At 44.0% G+C, this 24,060-nt stretch overlaps 1 protein-coding gene across 1 annotated transcript; it reads left to right on the top strand.

The window, feature by feature from the left end:
- The first annotated feature begins 2,511 nt into the window (after positions 1 to 2,511).
- Positions 2,512 to 22,666, top strand: LOC139326101 (protein-arginine deiminase type-3-like). Its single transcript, XM_070956225.1, has 16 exons — positions 2,512 to 2,603; positions 5,823 to 6,024; positions 9,236 to 9,308; positions 9,584 to 9,645; positions 10,096 to 10,213; positions 11,128 to 11,253; positions 11,672 to 11,850; positions 12,323 to 12,426; positions 12,551 to 12,662; positions 14,011 to 14,118; positions 14,746 to 14,900; positions 15,316 to 15,457; positions 17,597 to 17,690; positions 18,876 to 18,970; positions 21,022 to 21,183; positions 22,433 to 22,666. Exons 1-16 carry the CDS (start codon positions 2,512 to 2,514, stop codon positions 22,664 to 22,666), a joined length of 2,058 nt encoding a protein of 685 aa, XP_070812326.1.
- Positions 22,667 to 24,060: the final 1,394 nt, after the last annotated feature.

Consider the following 24,060-nt stretch of genomic DNA (forward strand, 5'->3'; position numbering starts at 1 on the left):
GATCGGCAGAGGCTTTTCAAAGCATTAGAAAAAATGCTTTGAAAAGTTAAAAAAAAAAAAAAGTTGGCCACGCCCACCCAGTCACATTATACCACCACCACCAAGCCACACCCACAGAACCGGTAGTAACAAATTTTACATTTCACCCCTGCTTTGGGTGCTTGGCAACTGGTATGTATGTACAATAGTTGCAGAGGTCAGGTTATTGCCGTTTGCGACCTTCCTAGGCAGCTTTCCAACAAGCAGTCCATGGGGCAAGCCTGATTCATTTAATGACTGCACGATTCCCTTAATGACTGCAGTGATTCGTTTAACAAGCATGGCCAAAAAAAAAAAAGGTTGTGAAATTGGGCGCGACTTAGTTTAACAGCAGCCTTGCTTAGCAAAAGAAATGTTGATAAAGAAGATCTGGAGAAGGTTTTCTTCTCTCTTGCCAAACGTTAAAATTAGGGTCATCCCATCAAGCTTATTGGACAAACAAAATAAGTGATTTTTTTTTCCAAACAATAAATCTGTGAAATTCAGGATCGTAAGATGTTGTGATGGCCCTGTGTCCCTTTGACAAGGGAGTGGACAACTCCATCAAGATCTACTAGTCTTCAAGAGTCAAGGTGGCCTCTTAACTTCACATCTCCACTGCAGGTCATGGCATCTCCAAGGTGTCAGAAACCCAGGGCCATATGGGGAGAAACAGATGGTGGATTATGGGGTTTATGAGCAGAGCTATTTACTCCTAAGTCACCTTGAGAACTGAATTGTATAGAAAATTGACAAACTTACAGATTCCCAGTCTTGTTCTTTTTTTAGAAGCCATTACAATCAGTTATCACACTCACAGGAATTGAGGCCAGCAGTATTGACACCCTCAGACAAAATAACGTTTAACAAAAAGAGAAAGATGGCTGAACCTGTGAAATGGAAAAAAAAAACCCTAAATGTTAAAAAGTTATGGTACTTACATAGTTATTTACCAAGCACATCTAAATGATATTAAAATAACCAAAATATCTTTACAATCTCCAAGGCATGTCACAACCTTTGAGCACCCCTAATGTTTGAAAATTGAAAGTTGAAAAATTTGACATGCCCTATAAACATCTCCTATCAGTCCAACCTTCACTGGGTTCGCTTATCGGCTTCTCTATTTTTTAATGGAAGAATGAATGAATGAATGAATGAATGAATGAATGAATAAATAAATGTCTAATCTCCAGAAGAGAATCAATCAGAGAAAGGCACACCAGGAATAGAGGTGGGCTTCAGCAGGTTCTGACCAGTTCTAGAGAACCGGTAGCAGAAATTTCGAGTAGTACGGAGAACCGGTAGTAAAAATTCTGACTGGCCCCGCCCCCATCTATTCTTTGCCTCCCAAGTTCCAGCTGATTGGTAGGAATTGGGGATTTTGCAGTAACCTTCCCCTGCCATGCTCACCAAGCCACGCCCACCAAGCCACGCCACACCCACTAAGCCACACCCACAGAACCAGTAGTAAATTTTTTTGACACCCACCACTGACCAGGAAGCCATGGCTGTTGTCTGTCTTTCCCAAAGATGATCTGAAAGGGAGATCAAAAACTTCAAAGCAAAGGCAGCCTCTTAAAATGGCCACCTCCTGACTTGATGGGAAATAATTTTTGTTTTATCTCACAGAAGGTGCTAATTGGCGTAACAGAAGCTGGCAAATTTCATCATTGCTCCTTAAAGCTGTTGGAAAAGTACATTCAACACCTTTTAGCATTAGTGTAATTGTCAAAAAAAAACTGTGTGTGTGTGTGTGTGTGTGTGTGTGTGTGTGTGTGTGTGTGTTACAGGCAGCCCTCGACTTACGACGACAGTTGAGCCCAAAATTCCTGCTGCCAAGTGAGACGTTTGCTCTATTTTACGACTTTTCTTGCCAGAGTTATTAAATGAATCACTGCAGTTCTTAAATTAGCCACACAGTTGTTCAGTGAATCTGGCTCCCCCGTTGGTTTTTACAGGGTCAGCCTATCGCCCCCCCCCCCCCGCCCAACAATCTGAGTCCCCATTTTACCCACCTCGGAAGGATGTTAGGCCGAGTCAACCTTGAGCCTGGTGAGAATGGAACTATCAAACTGCAGTCAGCTGGCAATCGGCAGAAATAGCCTGCAGTACTGCACTCTGACCACTGCGCCACCTCGGCATTATAGAAATCAAAAACAAACAAATGAATGAATCTGTCTCAGTCAAGAGTCGGGCTACTTTCTAGGAAGTCTCCACGTCTTCTGGCTACTTCCTCCTCCTCCTCCTCCCTGGGGTGGAAGCTGATAACTCTCTTCGGGTGAGAACATGGGCTGCCAGCTCCCAAATCAGCCACCCCAGCCCAGGAGGAGGGATTAGATATGCACCAGCCTATCAGATGGCAAGATAGAGGAGCTGAGCAGGTACCCACCCCATCCTTTCCCCCTTTTAAATCTCTCCTTCCAGCTCAGGGATGTTTATTCCAGAGCCAGCAAACTCTCCTTGGAGGACGGGGAAAAAAAATCCCCGAGCATGGCTAAGCAAAGGTGTGTCCAGTTTTCAGCGGAGAAGGTTATCAGCACTGTCCATATTCTGGGCACCGAGCTCTTCCTGGACATCCATGGGTAAGCATGTGGACATTCCTATTACACAATGTTTTCTGATTTACAGAAGAAAAGAAGAACTTAAAAGATCCTTTCAGTTTCGCAGAAGGCAAACAGAGAAAAACATTTAACAGAGAAAAACATTAAGGCATGTGTCTTTTCATTTCCCAACTCTTAACTGCCGGGCGGGGTGCGGGGGGTGGGGAGATGTTGGGAGTGGTTCACTAAACAGTCCGAAAGCATCTCTAGAAGTGAGTGAGGTATCTCAAAAAAAGAAAGAAAGAAACCTCCCCCCCCATGCCCCGATTTCTGAATATCCCTCCGTGTTTGCAAGGAAGTCATCGACCAGGTAATCTGCAAGGGTAATGGGCGATGCTATCATTTGTTTTGCTATCTCAAGGCGTTCCTTAAACTGCTGACAGGCAGCAGGAAAAAAGTGCTTGGTTTCACAGAGAGAAGGGAAGGGCCCCATTGAATTTCCATTCAAAATTGATGGCAACACAACCCATCTCGTTAGCAAAAATAGGATGGGATGGGATGGGATAAAATATCCCAGGTCAGGGGTCTGCAACCTTAAACACTCAAAGAGCTGTTTGGACCCATTTCCCACAGAAAGGAAAACACCGGGAGCCACAAAACCCTTCCTGTGCCTGCCTATTTCTTGAGCGGCCACAAAACTAGCCTATGTAGTTGAATTAAACATTCTGCTTTCTTCTGAAACATTTTTCTTCTCTTGGATTTATCCATGGTTGGCCTACCGGGGGGGTTTGAAAAACTCAATAAATGGCGTGCTGGCAGGTGTCGCACGTTGGCGGTTGCGATGCAGATTTTGAGTGACAGGGAGCTGCAGCAGAGGGGTGAAAGAGCCACATGCGGCTCCAGAGCCACAGGTTGCTGATCCCGTCCTAGGTCATTCAGTTAGTTATCTCAAACTTGGATGGGAATCATGGCAAAACTGAACAATATTTAAGTTCTTCCTCTTTCTATTTGGTGATTTATTTATTTTTTTAAAAAAATGCTGCTATCTGTGCTTACTGTAATTGTCATGATTTATTAAAGTAACACCTGTCAGGCTTAGACTGGGCTTCTTAAGGGGTTGTTGTGGTTGCCGCAGGGGTGAATGTGTGTGTGCGCACGGATATGCTGAATAAACACTAGCATGGGCCAAAAATATAGGGCACAATATAAACTTAGATGAATGGGAAACGATTTGGAATAAAAATTATACATTAACAAAATTGGCAGCATACAAAGAAAATCAATATAAAATGCTATATCGTTGGCACCTAGCACCAGCAAGACTGGCTAAAATATACCCGAACCTAAGTCCCAAGTGTTGGAAGTGTAATCACCACCAGGGTACCTTCTTTCATGCGTGGTGGCTATGTCCCGAAGCGAAGAAGTATTGGAGCAAAATACAACACTGGTTACAAGATTTAACAAACTGCCAAACTGAGTTAATTCCGGAAACATTTCTCCTGGGTATACTAAAAACCAAGTAGGATAAAAAAAACAAGAAATTATTTGATTCTCCATATACTCACAGCAGCAAGAATTGCATTTGCGCAATATTGGAAAGAACATAACTTACCACCAGAGGGATTGATTATTCAAAAAATATATGAATGTGCTGAAATGAATAAACTAACCTTAGAATTAAATGAAAAAGAATACTATGCGGTGTGGGATAAATGGTATGGGTGGAAAGATAACAGAAATAAAAATAATTAATGTTTATAAGGAAGTTGAAGATATATATATATATATATATATATATATATATATATATATATATATATGTATATATGTATATAATGTAGATTTCATATGAACTATTAATCCAACTTTTTTTTTAAAAAAATGACACTGTCTGTTTGGTTATGTACTAGAGCAGTAATGGCTAACCTTTTTGCCGTCACATGCCAAAAGTGGGGGGAGCGTGAGGGGGTTGCGGGTGCGGATGCCCCCATCCATAATTCAATGTGCCCCGCCCTCCCGTGCATGCGCATGTGACCCCCCCACACACACACTTCCCCCTGCTTTTGGCATGCGATGATATGGTGGGCCCGGTAAACCCGTTTTTCCCCCTCCCCAGGCTCCAGAGGCTTTCTAGGAGCCTGGGGAGGGCAAAAAACAGCCTTCCCCATCCCCCTGGAGGCCTTCCGGAGGCGGAAACATCGCTACCGGATCGGGTGATCCGGTCCGAACCGGGAGCATTTCACCCCTGTATAAAACCCATTTCCTTCTCATTTTTAAAAACAAGTTTATAGATCTTCTTTCTACCTTTGTTTTTTGACCACGCACAATGCAGAAAAACCTGGAGAACCGCTTTATAAAACCGAAGAACTAAATTCGGATTAGAAGGGAACTAAATGTGGAGAGGGAAGACAGACAGAGCAGGAAACGGACAATAAAAAAAAGACAGCTAAATGCAGACTAAATGTGTTAATTCTCGTCTCCCAGCGTCTGTTTCTACAATGTCAAGTTTTCATCAGTTCTCAGTGCAAAAGATAAAATATAGTCGTAATTATTCAGGGGACAATCTACTGGTCTTCCTGCAGAGATGCTCAACACTTGCCCATCACAGCATCTTCACATCAAGAAGAATTGGTCCCAAAAGTGCTTTTTTTCCAAAAGGCAATCGGACTTTCTTATTTTCTTGGAAAACATTTCGCTTCTCATCCAAGAAGCTTCTAAGAGCGAAGCGTTTTCGAAGATGACAGCAAGACAGCACTTGCCTTTTGGGAAAACACATTTATCCTGAAAATGTTTTCAGGATAACCAACCATGGACTTGGATGATTGAGAATCTCCATGGACATCAGGAAGTATTCCCAGTTTAAAAGAATTGCTAATTGGGATTGTTGGAGGAATTTACCTGGGTCAGGTTAGCTTGGAAACACACTTTCAATTCTGTTTTCACTGCTTCAATATGCCAGAGGTGACCAAAACAGCATTCTGGAAGTCAATTCTCCATTGCCAAATTCATTAGGGGTAGATTCCCAGTTTTTGTCAGACTGGATAGAATTTGCTACGATATTTTAGAGGGGAGCACCTTATTCCTTCAGTCAAAATTGGACATTAAGAGTCAGATCTCACCCGTATTTATGTGGAAGTTTGGTAATGAACCAACAGAACTATTCTTGGGACAGAAGGCATTAAAGGCAGGTGGGGAAGAAACTGCATATCTTTTATGACTTAAATGGGAACAGTTTTGCAACAAACAGCGTCTTACTTTTAGGGCAGCCCCGAGGGCTGCGACCTGCTTCAAGATCTGGGCCACCCACGGCCTGAACATCTACAAAATCGAAGATCACATGACAAAATCAACAAAACCGGCAAAATCGAAGGTTTCGTGCCACGACTCAACATGGCCGCTGGACCGAACCGTCAAGTTCAGCGCCACCATGGATGCACCAAGCGACCAAGTCGATGACGAAAAGGTGAGGATAGAAACGTAAGCCCATTATTGCTTCTCCGCTCCAACAAGTTCCTAGGATTTGTAGGCCTCCTTTTAGACCTACAAATGGTTGTCCTGAACAAAATCATCATAAATAAACCAATGGAATGACTTGGCTGCAGTTTTAGGGTCATTCCATGTCATTGCGGATTTTGATGAAATTTGGTGTGAACATGCACACACGTCCCCAATGAACATTGTGTTACGTTTGCCGATGAAATACTTGCGGAGATATATATATATATATTTATTTATTTATTGGTTCGATTTATATGCTGCCCTTCTCCGGAGACTCAGAGTGGCTTACAATGCGTTAAGCAATAGCCTTCATACTTTTGTATATACCTGCTTAATAGGGCTTTCGGCCACCCCCTAAGCGGTGTTCTTTCTTTTTTTTTTATTTTTTTATACAAAGTCAGCTTATTGCCCCCACAATCCGTGTCCTCACTTTACCTACCTCGAAAGGATGAAAGGCTGAGTCAACCTTGAACCTGGTGAGATTTGAACTTGCAGTAATTGCAGGCAGCTGGTGCTATTTAATAGCACTTTAGTCTGCTGCACCACCAAGGCTCTTGGTGGCGCAGCAGTCATTTGTTTGACCCCCATACCGCAGCCTTCGACAGCATGACTCTGAGGTTTCAGCAACTTTGAGACATAATATCTCCGGCAATATTTTGTTGAGAGAAACAAAACCTGGCCATCTTGTATAACTTGTGCTCTATTAAACAAAATAATAAAAACATTATCATGAGCGGTCTCCATCTAGATACCGTAATTTGGAGCAAAGTTGGCCGAAAACGACTGCAGCGCAAAAAAAAGAGTAAAGTTTTGCTTCTTATATCTCTGGACGGTCATTTTTGGCCAACTTTGCTCCATATTATCTAGATGGAGATCGCTCATGAGATTGTTTTTATTATTTTGTTTAATAGAGCACAACAAGTTGTACAAGATGGCCAAGTTTTGTTTCTCTCAACAAAATATTGCCGGAGATATTACTGTATTTTTCAGAGTATGAGACGCACCGGAGTATAAAACGCACCTTAGTTTTTGGGGAGGAAAATAAGAAAAAAGCTGATTGGCAGGTGGATCGGCCTCCCAATCAGCTGTTCCCAGAAGTGAATTTTAGCAACAGGTTCCTTGGTTGTGAGCTCTGTGCCTTGCTTTTTTTTTCCTTTTTTTTTTCCTGCCTCTGAAACTTCTGAAACTGTTTCAGAAAAAACTTTTTTTCCTGCCTCTGAAAGCCTCCAAAACAGCTTCAGAAAACAGCTTCAGCTCTGAAGCTCTGTTTGGCGGCTTCTTTTCTGAAGCTTCGTTTCTGATGCTTTTTTCAGCCTCTGAAACGTCCATTTGAGAAGCCAGGCGGGGCTACATTTGGAATATAAGACGCACCCAGATTTTCACCCTCTTTTTTGGGGAAAAAAGGTGCGTCTTATACTCCGAAAAATACGGCATGTCTCAAAGCTGCTGAAACCTCAGAGTCATACTGTCGAAGGCTGCGGTATGGGGGTCAAACAAGTGACTATATCTCCGCAAGTATTGCATCGACAAACGTAACACTTTACCAATGTTCATTGGGGATTTGTGTGCATGTTCACACCAAATTTCATCAAAATCCGTGATGGTCGAGCTGGCCACTTTTCTGAAATCGGACCACTTGACACGGAATGACCCTTTAATAAGAGATTGGACAAACATTTGTCTGAAATGGTATAGGGCAGTGATGGCTAACCTTTTTGCCCTCGCGTGCCAAAAGCAGGGGGAGCACAGGGGGGTCGCGCGTGCGCACACCCACACCCATAATTCAATGCGCCCCACCTGCCGTGCATGCATTCATGACACCCCCCCATACAACCCCCTCTTTTGGCACGCAATGGCACAGTGGGCACGGTAGGCCCGTTTTTTCGCCCTCCCCAGACTCCAGAGGCTTTCTTGGAGCCTGGGGAGGGCAAAAACAGCCTTCCCCACCTCCCTGGAGGCTGGGAATGGCCCGTTTCCTGACTTCCAGTGGGCCCGGAAGGCCCGAAAATCAGCTGGCCGGCGCACACATGGGTGCTGGAGCTGAGCTCGGGCAACACTTGTCTGCCCACAGATATGGCTCTGCGTGCCACCTGTGGCACGCGTGCCATAGGTTCGTCATCACAGGTATAGGGTCTTGAGCAAGGGGATCAGCTGGTTGGACTAGAAGACCTCCAAGGTCCCTTCCAACTCTGTTATTCCACAATAAGCCTGGTTTATTAAGTTCAGATATTGATGAAGTGCTTAAACCTGGCAACAGAAATCAGTGGAGAATTCTAGATAGGGAGACAAAAAGAGGAATTCATTTGGTAGGTTCCTTGTCAAGATGCAATGGAAGAACTGTTTTAAAAGCTGAGATAAAAATGCAGGGTAAGGTTCATTAGAGCCATGGTGGTGCAGTGGTTAGAATGAAGTATTACACGCTAATTCTGCTGACTGTTGATTGCCAGCAGTTCGATCCTCAACGCCTCAGGTTTGATTGAGCCTTCTATCCTTCCGAGGTCGGTAAAATGAGGACCCAGATTGTAGGGGGCAAGAGGCTGATTCTGTAAACCGCTTAGAGAGGGCTGTGAAGCACTGTGAAGCGGTATATAAGACTAAGTGCTATTCCTTCCTTCCTTCCTTCCTTCCTTCCTTCCTTCCTTCCTTCCTTCCTTCCTTCCTTCCCTCCCAATGGTTAGAATACAGTATTGCAGCTAACTCTGCCCACTGCCAGCAGTTTGATCCTGACTGGCTCAAGGTTGACTCAGTCTTCCGTTCTTCCGTGGTTGGTAAAATGAGGACCAAGATTGCTGGGGGGCAAGAGGCTGACTCTGTAAACCACTTAGAGCTGTAAAGCACTGTGAAGTGGTATATAAGTCTAAATGTTATTGCTATTTATCCACCAAGAAGCAAATTAGAAATTTCCCAATTCAATGTTCCTTTGTACAGAGGCATCCTGATAGATTATAAAGTTGGGGGCAATACGGATTTTTAAAAAAGGGGGAAAAAGAAAGGAAAATATTATGGCAAAAGGGAATACATGAATTGAAAAATTGTTTAAATTTCTGATCTGGCCAATACTCTGTTCAGAAAAAATATGTGTGTGTTTGTCTCTGTGTTAAAAAATTTAAAAAAATTTTTTTTTACAAGAATAGATTATAAAGTTCAAAACAGAGGTGTTTGATGGTATATTGCAGATCAGAGTTTCGTACTATGAATGTAACGACAAGGTCCCCATCGCCAAAGCGATTCTGCATATTACCTGCATAGGTAAGCTGGCAGGGATGCAGAGGTATGGCACGGCCCAAAGGGTGAATTGGGGGGAGGGAGGCTATAACTCAGGAAATCTGTTGAATCAGTGAATCCTGCCCTGATCAGAGTGGGATCGAACACGGAAAAAAGAAAAAGCAGACAACTAATCAACATGGCCTGAAATATACTTTTCTTGCAGAAAAAATGAGACTGGGGTGCAAGCAGAGGCTTTGGGTGGGAATAATTTAAAAGTTTCTTTGTTTTAAACCCCCCTCTTTGTTTTCCTGCTGCAGAAATGTCCTTGGATGCTGATATAAACCGTTTGGGAATGGTGACCAGAGGAGGGAAGCAAAAGGTTAAATTAAAATAAGATTTTTGGTTGGGGTAGAATGACAGGGATGAAAATATTTGTAATGTAATGCAGAGAGGTTGGGGAGCTGATGGTTTTGTGGGTCATTTCTCCTGCTGGCAGGGGAGGATGGGATTTGCGAACACATCTGAGACACACCTGGCTGGGGTGGTGCTGTAATGAACTCACTCGGCTAATTACAATCATCTAAATGTAATGAATAAATACATAATAAATAAAATGGTCGCTGGATGACTTGGAAAGCAGATGCTGCTTTTCACAAGGGCTCCCGAGACCCCAGATTGCTCTTCTGGCAGCTTCTGGAGAAGAAGGTGGTCATTTTTCATAGCCTCCACAAAGAGGAGGAGGAACAAATCCTGGCTGAGGGGAGGCAGAGCTGAAGAGGGACCCCATCTTTGCTGATGTCCACCCTGACATGGCTTCCCGTCTCTGCAGGATCAGTGGACGTGGGGGCCAGATGGAAAAGGTGCCATTCTCTTGGTGAACTGCGACCGAGACAATCCTACAGCCAACGAGGAAGACAACAAGGACACCAAGCTGACGTCCAAGCAAGGTAGGCAGCAGCACTCATTGGCAGTTTTTCTCATCCTCCAAAGCTTGAAGAGGTGTGGACTTCAACATCCACAATCTGTAAAAGCAGTGTTGTAACGGAAGGACACGGTGCTGAAGTACAGATAGACCTTAGCTTATGACTAGGGTTGTGACCCAGGCCCAAGTAGGTAGTAATCGACCCAAACAGTTCCAAAACAAACAGACTTTACTAGAACAGCTGAGAATTAACTCATTCTCAGCGTAGTCCAAACTAAATTAAAACAAACTCTTCATAACACAAATTTTTCAGTCTAACCTTGGTATAATTAGGCAAACTGCCAAAGGCTTCTCTTGGCAAAAGTTCAAAAGCAGAAGAGAGAGATAAGTGCAGCATGACTATCAACGTTGTTTTCCGACAAAGAGCCCAAGAGCCGTTGCTGGTCTTTTAAGCCTTATGAGAGGGGCCAATCATCTCTTGGCCCTATTCCCAAGTCGTCCTCTTTGTTTTAGCTGCTCCTGCCTTCTGGCAGCTCTTCTCATGCGTGCACTAGGAACAGGCTCCTCCTGTTCCTCTGCCTCTCTACTGTCAGCCTCTGGAGGCTCCAGAGTCCACACATCACTCCCTGAGCCTCCAGGACTGGCCCATATTCTTCCTCAGCCTCATCGCTGTCCGACTCCACTGCCAGCTCCGCAGGCTGCTGGCGAACCACAGAAACTAGTTGCATTTACGCTGGTCAAAGAATGGGTGCTTGATGGCCTGTATAATATCCCAAAATTATTGTATGGTCATGCCGTGGTCTCATGACCGGACACGTAAAAAATTATGAATAGCTGAGCTCATCAACCAAACTAAAGCCAGATTGTGGTTAATGAAAGCGTGAGGCCAGAAGTCAAGAGTTTCTGGCTAAATTGGAATTGAATTGGTTCTCCTTTTAGACCTCCAGGATATGTCCCGTATGATCCTGACAACTCAGGGACCTAATGAAGTTTTTGCAAACTACCAGCTGACTCTCCACATCTCGAAAGCTGATTGTGACAGAGTGGGAGTCTTCTACGCTCAAGGTAAGTGTTGAAGGCCAGCAGGCCGTTGGGCTCCAGGCCAAAGGCAGATGAAGCCAAGATCCAAAGGAGAACGCTTATTGTAGATTCTTTTAAGTAACTATGGAGCCCAGATTTCCCTTCTATGCTCCTCACGTAGAGAAAACAAGGGAGTATTTTCGAGAGGATCAAGCCGATACCTATCTTCCTTGTCCTGCACCAAAGAGGAGGTCCATAATTTTGTTACGATAGATCAAAAATTTGACCAGCTCTCTGGTCACCAATGATAACCAACCACAAGTTCCTTTGGATCTCAAAGGGTTAATGTGCTTGGGTTTAATTACGCAGATTGCCTCAAACTGCCAGATCTGGATGAAGATATATATCTTTGCTTTCAAGAAACAACGAAATGAATAAAACAAGATTGGGTTTTGATTCACAGACAAGAAGGAGCAGAGATATTACAAACATGTTCTAGGATCCGAAAAAATCTCCTACCATGTGAAACGGAACCTTGGTCAAGTGGAGAGCATTTTCTACGTGGAAGGGCTGAAATTTCCTGACATTGACTTCTCAGGGCTTGTCACTTTCCACGCTTCACTCCTGGAGCCCGCCAAGAAGGTATGGAGAACATCAAAGAGAACATGGGGAAGAGGGGGAAAGAAGCACCTTTGACAGGGAAATGGAGAAAGCATCTGGAATGCTTTTTCAATCTTCATCATAGGACATCTCTCTAGGATCTTCTTCACTTCTTCTTCATTTATCAGTTATTCAAGGGAAGGCAGATCAAGAAATATATCCAAAAAAACTACAGGAATTCGATTTTATTACTGTAGAAAGTACAATGAACAGAATCTTGAAATCTTAAATTTACATTTCCTTTAGTAAAGAGGATCAAGATGGCATTATCTTGAGCTTCTTTCTCACCCCTCTTCCTTTCCTGAACTAAAGAGAAGGTGTACCTCTCTTTCTGTTTTTTTACTCCAAGCTTAGCTCTGTACTCCTAAATCTTGTAACTTTTAAATGTTTAGAGGCATCTTTCTGGAATTCAACATATTTCTTGGTCCTCATCTCCTGTATTTTCCTACTTCAGGAGGTCCCAGAAACTTCCATTTTCACGGATACTTTGGTCTTCCGGGTTGCTCCATGGATTATGACCCCAAACACCTTGCAGCCAGTTTCTGTTTACATCTGCAGGTAAGGAGTCATGGACCAACATACATTTATGAAGCTTTCTGTAGACTTACCATCAAAACCCAAGCCGTTCTCTCTCCTCTATTTTTGTCTTCTAACACCTCCATCTATTCTTCTGAATGTATAGTGTTGGTGACAATAAGGATTTTGTGGAACATATAAGGAAGCTTGCCATAAAAGCTGGATGCAAATGTATTATCTGCCCAGAAGAGAAAAATCGAGGCGACAGATGGATCCAGGTAGGTCACAGACGAGAGGCTGTTTGGGATAGGTGGTCTGCCAAACAAGATCCTGATCCTACTGGAGAAGAAACTGGGGTAGTTCTTATCCTGTACATCATCCTAATCTTTTAATGACTCCATAAATCCTTGTGGGGTGGAGTTTGGGCAACTGAATGGAGCTAGCAGAGTATTTAATGGCCGGATGCCCTTCCTGTTGCCAATGCAGAGTTTTGTTCAGCAGATATATTCTCATTGTGCCCAGAGAGAGAAATATCTGCCTCTACCTAGGATCGAACTCACAGCCCTCCTGATTGTGAGGCGAGAGCTCCACCTTTAGGCCACTGCACCACTCCTGTAGTTCTCCAGAGATGTTTTTAATCAATGCTATGTAGCATCATCCATTGGTGTGATAACATCAAAGGTTCAATTGAAATTCTTATCCACATTCACGGTTCCCAATTATTTTCATACTGTTGCAATTAAAAACTATGCCAATAAAGAATATTTGTAGGTCAGGGTTGACATGAGGGGTCCTTGGTGCTCTCTGAGTTTCCTTGCTTTCTTGCACATGTTTTCATGATCCTAACTAGGCAAAATAATCAATGCTAGGAGGTTTGGAATGTGCAGAGAGGAAGAGGAGGAAAACTAGAGGGTCCTTGGTGCTCTCTGAGCTTCCTTGTTTTCTTGCAGATGTTTCATTAACCAACTAGTTAACTTCATCGGTGCTAGAAGAGAGTAGAGTATGCAGAGAGGAGGAGGATTATCAGAGTTTCTTGCAAAAATCAAATCCAGAAGCATACACAGATAACTGAATCAGCTGGATTCATTAACTTCTTTATATTCATAATAACACATAAAGTATATTTACAATACCAACAGTTGATTCTTCAGCTCAGATCAGCAGACATGTTCACACACAGAGTACGGCAGTGAGCTTAACACACACACTGGTTTCAGTTTCTCTTCTCTGCACAGAATCAGAAGCTGCAGACTAAGACACGCCTTGGCTCCAGTCTGTCTCAGCTCGCAATTGGCTGACTTGGTTGCTATGCCTATTCATTGGCTGACCTTGTTACCATGTCTTCCCAGTCATGAATATTCTGACAAGGATGACTATGGGGGTGCTCACTGATCTTGCTAGTTTGGGTAATGAAACGTCTGCAAGAAAACAAGCCAGCTCAGAGAGTAGCCTGGATCCCTCAAAACTATGCCTAAAACATTTTTGTAAAAAAAAAGTAATTGTAGTAAACAAACCTGAATTGCTTTGCTTTGCGTCTCAACAGATTGAAATCCAAAAAATAAGTTTCTATCATCTATAAACAGGTGACACCTTTTTAATTTTATTTCAACTCTTCTGTCAATTTAGGATGAGATGGAGTTTGGGTACATCCAGGCTCCCCACAAAACATTTCCGGTTGTCTTTGACTCCCCAAGGAACAGAGGGCTCAAAGATTTCCCCTTTAAGGAGGTTTTGGTAAGTGCCCGCCCCCCCCGCTTCTATCTTGGCTGTTGAAAAATCACAGTTCTGCATTTTATACTCAACGCTTATTCATAAAAACATCAAATGTCATGATTGCCTTACTGATGTTCTCTTCATGAAAGATAAGATTGATAGCTCAGAAAGACTGGAGCAAGGTTTACATGCATTTATCTAACTCAAATCAGGGACACGATGGCTCAGTGGCTAAGATGCTGAGCTTGTCGATCGAAAGGTCAGTAGTTCAGCGGTTCGAATCCCTAGTGCCAGATAACGGGGTGAGCTCCTGTTCCTTAAAAAAAATGTAAAACAAAAAAAAAATGTAAGAAAAAAATGTAAGTAGAAAAATAGGGACCACCTTTGGTGGGAAGGTAACAGCATTCTGTGCGCCTTTGGCGTTGAGTCATGCCGGCCACATGACCACGGATACGTCTTCGGACAGCACTGGCTCTTCGGCTTTGAAACAGAGATGAGCACCACCCCCTAGAGTCGGGAAAGACTAGTACATATGTGCGAGGGGAACCTTTACCTTTACCTTTATCTAACTCAATCTCACAAATACAGCATGGATAAAAGAAGATTGAATAAGATGTCTTTGACACAGCTGTTCGTTTTCCCCCCAAGGGTCCAGATTTTGGGTATGTAAAACGGGAACTAAACTCCGAGGAGTCTGATTCTAGCCTGGACTCATTTGGGAATCTTGAAGTCAGCCCTCCGGTGAACGTCAATCATAAGGAATATCCCCTTGGGCGTATCCTAATAGGGGCATCTTTTCCTAGGTAAGTGATGACTGGAAACCATAAGAAAATTCCAGTGGGGAAATCTGAACCTGTTTGCTACCGGTTCGCTGGCTGCACATGTACATTGTGTGCCAAAATGCGTGCTGCGTGCATGCATGCACCAAAGGTGCGCTGGGTGTGCACATGCGCAGTAAAAGAGGCTTGGGAAGGTAAGTAGGACAGTGAGGGGAGGAATCAGCTGTGGTGTGCCAGCTTGGGAACCTTTTTAAAAACTTTTTTAAAGCATTTTTTACTACCGGTTCTCTGGTAGTAAAACATTGATCACGGTGGCTTATCTTATAATGCATACTGTTATGACTTAGGGTGGCGTGAATCGATCAGTTTTGGTGCATTAACAAATCATGGTTTAGCACACCATAAGAATTCAGATCCCACTTTTTTTTTTTTTTTTTAGGAACAATAACCCAATGTCCAAACTGGTCAAGGACTTCCTCTACCACCAAGTTGTACAATCTCCCATTGAACTCTACACGGATTGGCTCTATGTGGGACACGTAGATGAATTCCTCACCTTTGTACCTGCTCCAGATCAGAAGGTATGGATCCCAACCCTTCTTTCAAACTTGAAAGAGCTTTAAGTGATGTCAAGGCAGCTTTGGAGGCAGAATCAGTGGTGGGTTGCTACCGGTTCTGCCCTGTTCTACCGAATAGGTAGTAACTTTAGGAACTAGTTCTCCGAACCGGTAATAACGGCAGCCAGGCCACACCCCTGAACCGGTTCCTGGTTGCTGCTCGCTCGCCCACCTGACGCGTCCATCGGATGGTAAGCTGACAGGAGCAAAGAATTATTTTAGCCGCCTGACCGCAGGGCGCCGAAAACTCCTTCAGCCGGTGAGAAGAAAGCTGCGGATGCGCAAAGATGGTGGCAGCGACCGGAGGTCTTTCCGGCACTGTGTGCCAGTGTCTGGGTGGAAAGGAAGCCTCTCGGATTCCAAGTTCAGCAGCAGGCTCAGTCCCTTCACAGGGTCGCTTTTCTCTGCACCCGAGAAAGATCAAAAAATTTTTACTACCGGTTCTGTGGGCATGGCTTGGTGGGAATGGCAGGGGAAGGATACTGCAAAATCTCCATTCCCATCCCACTCTGGGGCCAGCCAGAGGTGGCATTTGCCAGTTCTCTGAACTATTCAAAATTTCTGTTACCATTCTCCAGAACTTTTCAGAACCTGCTGGATTTCACCCCTGCTCTTATCCCCTCAAAGAAATTGGCCTAACCAAATATTTCAACTTGCCATTCTTAAGAGCCTAGAGGTCTATTAGGTCTATAAATCAACCCACACTGGTATATGGAAGTTTTCAGTCATCCAGGTCATGGTTGTCCCAAAGGCGCTTTTTCAAAAGCCCGCTGGACTTTTGCTTCTCATAGCAATAGCACTTAGACTTATATACCACTTCACAGTGCTTTACAGCCCTCTCTAAGCGGTTTAGAGAGTCCCCAACAATCTGGCTCCTCATTTTACCCACCTCTGAAGGATGAAAGGCTGAGTTAAACTTGAGCTTGGTGAGAATCGAACTGCTGGCAGTCGGCAGAATTAGCCTGCAGTACTGCATTCTAACCACTGCGCCACCACGGCTCTTAGAACTGAAGATAGAACAGAGAACGGCTGATAGAATGAAGCAGCTTCTTGGATGAGAAGGGAAACGTTTTCAAGGAAAGACAGAGCCAAGCTGCTTTTTGAAAAAGCTCCTTTGGTACGACTGATTGGTATATTGCAATTCTAAGCTCTTTTAGGGAGCTTCATTGAAGTTCTAACTCAATGCAGAGCCTACTTTGCTACCAAAGGAATAACAGAGTTGGAAGGGACCTTGGAGGTCTTCTAGTCCAACCCAGAGGAGGGATATTCAGAAGGATCAGTCCTAAGGTTTGAACAATGACTGTTTTCAAGGTGGATTTTTGATCCAGCTGTTAATTTCTAAGTTCTGCCCCAGCTACGGACCCCAAAGAATGCAGCACACACAAAATCTGTACAAACCTTAGTTCACTAATTAAGGACTACTAATGAGCTTTCTTAGTAGTTGTTCGAACATAAGTACAGTTTAAATCAGTGTTTTCTGAACAAGGGCTGTTAATTTAAGTTCATTAACAGCCGACAAGAATCCAAAGAATAATAACTCAATTCTGAGGCACAGTATTTCAGATAACTGTAATCTTACTGTGGTTGGCAGAATGCCCAGAAGCAATTTGCAGGAAAACTGACAAGAGAGAAACAAGAGCCGAATCAAATATTTCTGGAATCAAGACGTGAAGGAACGTGAACGAAGTTGTTTCCTGCAAATTGCCTCAGTCGTCATCCTTCCTTAAATAGCCTTAAATAGACTAGGGGAGTGTCCAATTAGCCTCAAGCCTTACTCTCAAGTAAGCACAGGCCGCTGACGGGCCACAACACTCTAGGGCTTGCACAGACCAAGAACTGGAACTGATTAAACAGCAGAGTTCCATCACAGATTACCTCTTCCCTAAAATGCTTGACATGAGAAAAGGCTGAAATAACTTACCACTCTTCTCATCACATGTGCGATGGACGAAAACCTGTTATGATGGTCAAAGTGTCTGTTCAGCTGTTTCTGGCTGTCTGCCCTGCGTGAAGCTTCTCCTAAGCTGCTAAATTCTAATTTTTAGGCTGCTAGACTTCTCTCTGTCCACCTGCCTTACTCCCTTTCTTACTCCCTCGTTCCAGGGTTTCCGTCTGCTGCTGGCCAGCCCGAGAGCCTGCTTCAAACTGCTGGAAGAGAAGGAAAAGAAAGGACACGGGAAAGCCAAAATGCTTGAAGGTCGGGTGATTCATCGTCTCCTCTGCAGGAGATCAGAACTGAAATGAAAGATAACTGGGAAAAAAAGATTGCAAACAGGTCCCTTGTTGTGAAAAGGATGAAGTCAATCATTGCATTAAAAGGGGTTGTGTTTTCTCCCTTCCAATATGGTCTTTCTCCCCAATGGGTGTTGTGACCCAGGCCCAATTAGTTAGTATTAAATGCAAATAGTTCGAAAACAAACAGACTTTATTAGAACAGTTGAGAATTAACTCATTCTCAGCGTAGTCCAAACTAAATTAAAGCAAATTCTTCAAAACACCATTCCTCAGTTTATCGCCGACCTTGATATAATTAGGCAAACTGCCAAAGGCTTTTCTTGGCAAAAGTTCAGAAGCAGAAGACCCCGCCAAGAAATGAATACAGTGAAACAAGAAGCAATTCTCTCAATGTTGTTTTCCGACAAAGCCCAAACGCCGTTGCTGGTCTGTTTTAAGCCTTATGGGAGGGGCCAATCATCTCTTGGCCCTACTCCCGAGTTGTCCTCTTTGCTTGAGCTGCTCTTGCCTTCTGGCAGCTCTTCTCATGCGTGCACTAGGAACAGGCTCCTCCTATCAGCCTCTGGAGGCTCTGGAGTCCGCACCTCACTCCTCGATGGCCCTGGCCCCATCTCTGCTTCTGACACAGAGCCCTCATCCGGGCCTTCCCCAGCCTCCAGGACTGGCCCATGTTCTTCCTCAGCCTCATCGCTGTCTGACTCTGCTGCCAGCTCCTCAGGCTGCTGGCGAACCACAACAATGGGAACAAGTGAGGCTCTAATCCAGGAGTCCCCAATCTGTGGGCCATGCCAACTGGACCATGGAAATGCCCCCCCGGAAAGACAGACATGTTGGGGAACTCTGTGCTTAAACTACTAAAATAAACAGTTTTTTATTATAGAATACTTACAATAGTCCCTTTCATCAGATCACAGCTGCTGGGGCTTAGAGGTGGAGCTCTTGCCTCACAATCAGGAGGTTGTGAATTCAATCCTAGGTAGAGGCAGATGTAGGGTCTCTCCTGCTTGGGCAGGGGGTTGGACTAGATGACCTGCAAGGTCCCTTCCAACTCTGTTAATCTGTTAAACCAAGCACTGGACTTCTACCTGGAGATTAAAAGACACACGCACACCAAAAAAACAAATCATTTTCTTTTTTTTCTGAACAGGACTTGAATTCCAGGGCGGGCAGGATCATAAGCCCCGTTCCATATCAGAAATTATAGCTGACAGATTGTTACGGCAGTATAATGACAAGTGCCAGGTAAGATCCCATCTATTCTGCTATTAAATCTGGAGACCGAGTGATCCAACGAAGAGGACTAGGGGATTATTCATTGTTTTGTTCAGATGCTAGTAAGAGACAAAGGTGTTTTTTCAAGAGGCAACTGGGCTCTCTGGTTTTTCTTTTGAAGACGTTTCGCTTCTCATCCAAGAAGCTTCTTCAGCTCTGACAGGATAGTAGGGAATGGAAGGATTTATATTCCTTGCAGGCAGCTGGTCATTTGCATCCTTTTAGAGGGTGTGGGAGGTGGAATGGATTTCCAGAGGAAAAAGAATTGCAGACTACAGGAACCAGGAGCACAACTCAGGTGACCCTGAGGACACAGATAAATCTCCAGGTGGCCTCGATGACCCTCAAAAAGGATGCAAATGACCAGCTGTCTGCAAGGAGTATCAATCCTTCCATTCCCCACCAGCCAGTCAGAGCTGAAGAAGCTTCTTGGATGAGAAGGGAAACATCTTCAGAGGAAAACCAGGAAGTCCAGTTGCCTCTTGAAAAAAGAAACATTTTTGGGATAACTATGACCTGGATGAGCAACAATCTCCAGAAATCTAACAAGAGACAGTGGTGGGAAATGTGATGGATGCAGAGACAAGCTGATTAACTACGATAGTCCAGCCTTATCTTGCCAATCCAACCATTCGCGAGAAAGGGCTGTCCAGATTCTTTAAAAAAAAACACACACCAGAAATGGAGAATCCACATCCCTCATAAGCTCTGTTCCACAGACCTGATCTTGGGGAAAAATGTCTTTAGATTTAACCTCAAATTTAAAAAACGGCATCGTGTGCTATTAATTCTGGTCTCAGTTTTCCTGTTCTGGACATGGAAAGTAGATCATCTTATTCTGTAGATCCTCTGGTAGCAAAACAGGGTCAAATTCTAAAACTTCCAGGGATTATAGGCAATCCGGATTTATAGGTTTGCTTAGTGACCATTCAAAGTTACAACAGCATTGAAAAAAGTGACTTAGGGATCATTTTTCACACTTAGGACCGTTGAAGCATCCCCATGATTTATATTTAGATATTTGACATCTGGCACACTTTTGTGATAGTTGCAGTATCCTGGAGGTCATGTGATCGATCCCCTTTTGCGACTTTCTAAGAAGGAAAGGCAACGGGGAAACCAGATTCACATAATAACTGTGTTACTAATTTAACAACCGCACTGATTCCCATAAAAAATGCAGCAAGAAAAATCGTAAAAGGGGGCAAAACTCACGTAACAAATTTCTCACTTAGCCACATGCATTTTGGGCTCGATCGTGGTCATAAGTCAAGGACTACTTGCATTGAAGTTATGGGAGGGGGGGTTATTTAGTTTGTCAAACATGTACGAGAAAACAGGTTTAAGTATAAACATGGACATGAAGACAGGAAAAGAGTACGAATAAATGGGGACAGTGGGACAGGGACGGTAGGCACGTTGGGGTGCTTATGCACGCCCCCTTACAGACCTCTTAGGAATGGGGTGAGGTCAACAGTAGCCCATCTAAAGTTAAAATTTTTGGGGTTTGAGGAAGGAACCACAGAGTCAGGTAGTGCATTCCAGGCATTGAAGTCGTATTTTCTGCAATCGAGTTTGGAGCGGTTTACTTTGAGTTTGTATCTATTGTGTGCTCGTCTATCATTGTGGTTGAAGCTGAAGTAGTCATTGACAGGTAGGAAGTTGCAGCAGATAATTTTGTGTTCTACGCTTAGGTCAGACCGAAGGTGGCGTAGTTCTAGGTTGTCCAAGGCCAAAATTTCAAGCCTGGTGCATAAGGGATTCTGTTGTGAGCAGAGGACTCTTCTCGTGAAATACCTCTGGGCTCGCTCAATTGTATTAAGGTCCGATATACAATGCTGGTTCCAGACAGATGAGCTGTATTCGAGAATTGGTCTGGCAAAGGTTTTGTATGCCATAGTTAACAATTCGATGTTGTTGATTCAATTTCATTGAACTCACTTTGTGGACACTGAAACATTAAGTATGGCCTCTCCCTATTCCTTCCTTTTCACTGCAGCTTCTCTTTCTTCCCTTTTCAGAAGTATATTGATTGGAACAGAAAAACCCTTAAGGAGGAGCTGGGCCTGACAGAGGAAGACATTGTTGAGATACCTCAGCTTTTTCAGTCTCGTCTCCCGTTTCCTAAGTATTCCGTTTCTGAAGTGCTCAAGGATCCCGCTGATGCTTATTTCCCAGACATGGTAAGACTCCCGTCCCAAATGTGTTTCGAGAAGAACCAGCCATGAAGTGATCTAGCAGGCCCTACCAGTCAAAGGTTCAGCTTAATCTAACTTCAATTTTCCTTTGGAGAAGCAGAGGGCATCTCACCGAGAACCAGATTTGACCTTCTGGTTGCCAACCCTTCTCACGGCAAGGATGGTGTGGATTCACACCTCACAAGAATCTCTTAAGACAACCAATCCTTTGGGGCTTGCTGGCCCAGCTGAGGGGAGAAGAGGGGAGCTGGGCTCTGTGAGTGGCAGGCCAGCGCGCATGCAACTCTTGAGCAAGGGGCGGGCTGGCACAAACACGCGCAGCTCAACTTGCATGAGTGGCAAGCTGGCACGGAGGCAAGTGCCCAAGGGCTCATCACTTGTGCGACCTGTGTGTATACGTGCACGTGTGCTCCAGTCAGCCCAATTCTGAGTAGGCCACTGCTCAGAGTTTGGGGACCCCTGCCCTAAGAGGTTTTTTTGGCTCTAAATATTGGTTATCCCAAAGATGCTTTTTCAGGAGGCAAGTTTTTCTTTTGAAGATGTTTCACTTCTCATCCAAGAAGCTTCTTCTCTGATAGGATAGTGGGGGAATGGAAGGATTTATATTCCTTGCAGGCTGCTGGTCATTTGCATCCTTTTAGGTGTGGGAGGTGGAATGGATTTCCAGAGGAAAAAGACTACAGGAACCAGGAGTATCCTCAGGTGACCCTGAGGAAACAGATAAAATCTCCAGGTGGCCTCGATGACCCTCAAAAGGATGCAAATGACCAGCTGTCTGCAAGGAGTATCAATCCTTCCATTCCCCACCAGCCAGTCAGAGCTGAAGAAGCTTCTTGGATGAGAAGCGAAATGTCTTCAAAAGAAAAAACAAGAAAGTCCAGTTGCCTCCTGAAACAGCACCTTTGGGACAACCATGACCTGGAGGACAGAGAATCTCTATAGACTCAAAATATTGGGTGAATCCAGAGCTGTGTCTTGTGTTCATTTTTTTCTGAACAAGCTCTAACGTGAAGCCATACAATTCCACTGAAGGTGCTGGGATACAGATGGCAAATCAAAGCTTAATTAGTTGTCCCTCGTTAAGGACATAACCGTCTTGACTTTAAAAGTAGATGGAGAAGTGGACAGTTAAAACATATCGGTCTCCTTGCCGTTGAATTTCACTAGGGTACAAAAATCATGAGAACTGATTGCAATCTAACCTATTAGACCAATGGTTATGTCCCTTCTGCAGGTAAATATGATTGTTCTGGGGAAACACCTGGGCATCCCAAAGCCGTTTGGACCCATCATTGACGGCCAATGCTGCTTGGAAAAAGAGGTCCGACGTCTCCTGGAGCCCTTAGGGTTGTCCTGCAATTTCATTGATGACTACGGAACTTACTACCTCTTAAATGGCGATGTTCATTGTGGCACAAATGTCCGCCGGAAGCCCTTTTCCTTCAAGTGGTGGAACATGAGGCCTTGAGGGCCTCATCAGTTTGTTTTCCACCCAATGAAGATGATGAGACAGTCCTTGTGGATCTTGTCCTGCACTTCCTCAGGAAATCCAATAACTTTTCCAAGAATTCCTGGGTGATTCCTCTTTCTTTTGTTATATGAAGGTGCTTGCAAGCTTCTCTTGTGATTTAGACTTTCTCCAGTATCCAAGAAGGCCTTTCTCATCTCTAAACGTTATCAGGTTGCCAAAATGTTGTTAGTTGTATTCGCCAATCACCGAAAAGAACAGAGGGTAGCTACGTTCAGGCAGGATGCTCTAAACCTTCTCCTTATCCACACACCAGTGGTGAAATGTAAAATTTGTTACTACCGGTTCTGTGGGCGTGGTTTGTGGGGGGATTAATATGACTGAGTGGGCGTGGCCAACTTTTTTTTTTTACTTTTAAAACCATTTTTTCTACAACCTCTTCGGCTGAAGAGGTTGTAAAAAAAATGCTTTTAAAAGCCTCTGACGATCCCAGCTGACTTCCCTGATCGGCGAGGCTTTCTTTTTTTTTTAAAGCCTCTGATGATCCCAGCTGAGCCGTGTGATCATCAGAGGCTTTTTTTTACTTTTAAAAGCATTTTTTCGGCAAAAGAGGTTGTAGAAAAAATGCTTTTAAAAATAATTTAAAAAGCCTCTGATGATTGCGTGGCTCAGCTGGGCATGGGGGGGGCAGGGATTTTTGCTACTGGTTCTCTGAACCACCTGCCTCCATCGCTACCGGATCGAGTGATCCAGTCCAAACCGGGAGCATTTCACTCCTGCCATGCACAGTAATTCTAAAACTAGTTATGAGACATTTTGTAACCCTAATAGGTTCATGGGTCCTTCAAAGAATGCTATTTCTCTCACCTCACCAAACCTCATCAGCTCAGATTTAGTCACCTAGATAAGCAAAGTCAGATTTTGTCACAAATCAAGAAATCACCAAAACCCACTCTAAAGGTAGATATCCAACAGATGTAGAACATTTTCCAAAAAAAAGAAGTTCATCCACAGCCTTGAACCTGGGATGACGAAGCTAAAGAAAAATAATTTTGGCCCCAGATGTGTTGTGAAGGCTGGCAGCAGAGGTGGGTTTCAGCAGGTTCTGACCAGTTCGGGAGAACTGGTAGCGGAAATTTTGAGTAGTTCAGAGAACCGGTAGTAAAAATTCTGACTGGCCCCGACCCCATCTATTCTCTGCCTCCCAAGTCCCAACTGTTCGAAAGGAAATGGGGATTTTTCAGTAACCTTCCCATGGAGTGGGGTGGGAATGGAGATTTTACATTATCCTTCCCCTGCCACGCCCACCAAGCCATGACACACCCATCAAGCCACACCCACAGAACCGGTAGTAAAAAATTTTGAAACCCACCACTGGCTGGCAGCCCTTCCAA

This window comes from Pituophis catenifer, unplaced genomic scaffold (assembly GCF_029215685.1).
Source record: "Pituophis catenifer annectens isolate HBS135680 unplaced genomic scaffold, rPitCat1.0.hap2 SCAF_18, whole genome shotgun sequence".
In the NCBI taxonomy this organism is placed as follows: Eukaryota; Metazoa; Chordata; class Lepidosauria; order Squamata; family Colubridae; genus Pituophis; species Pituophis catenifer.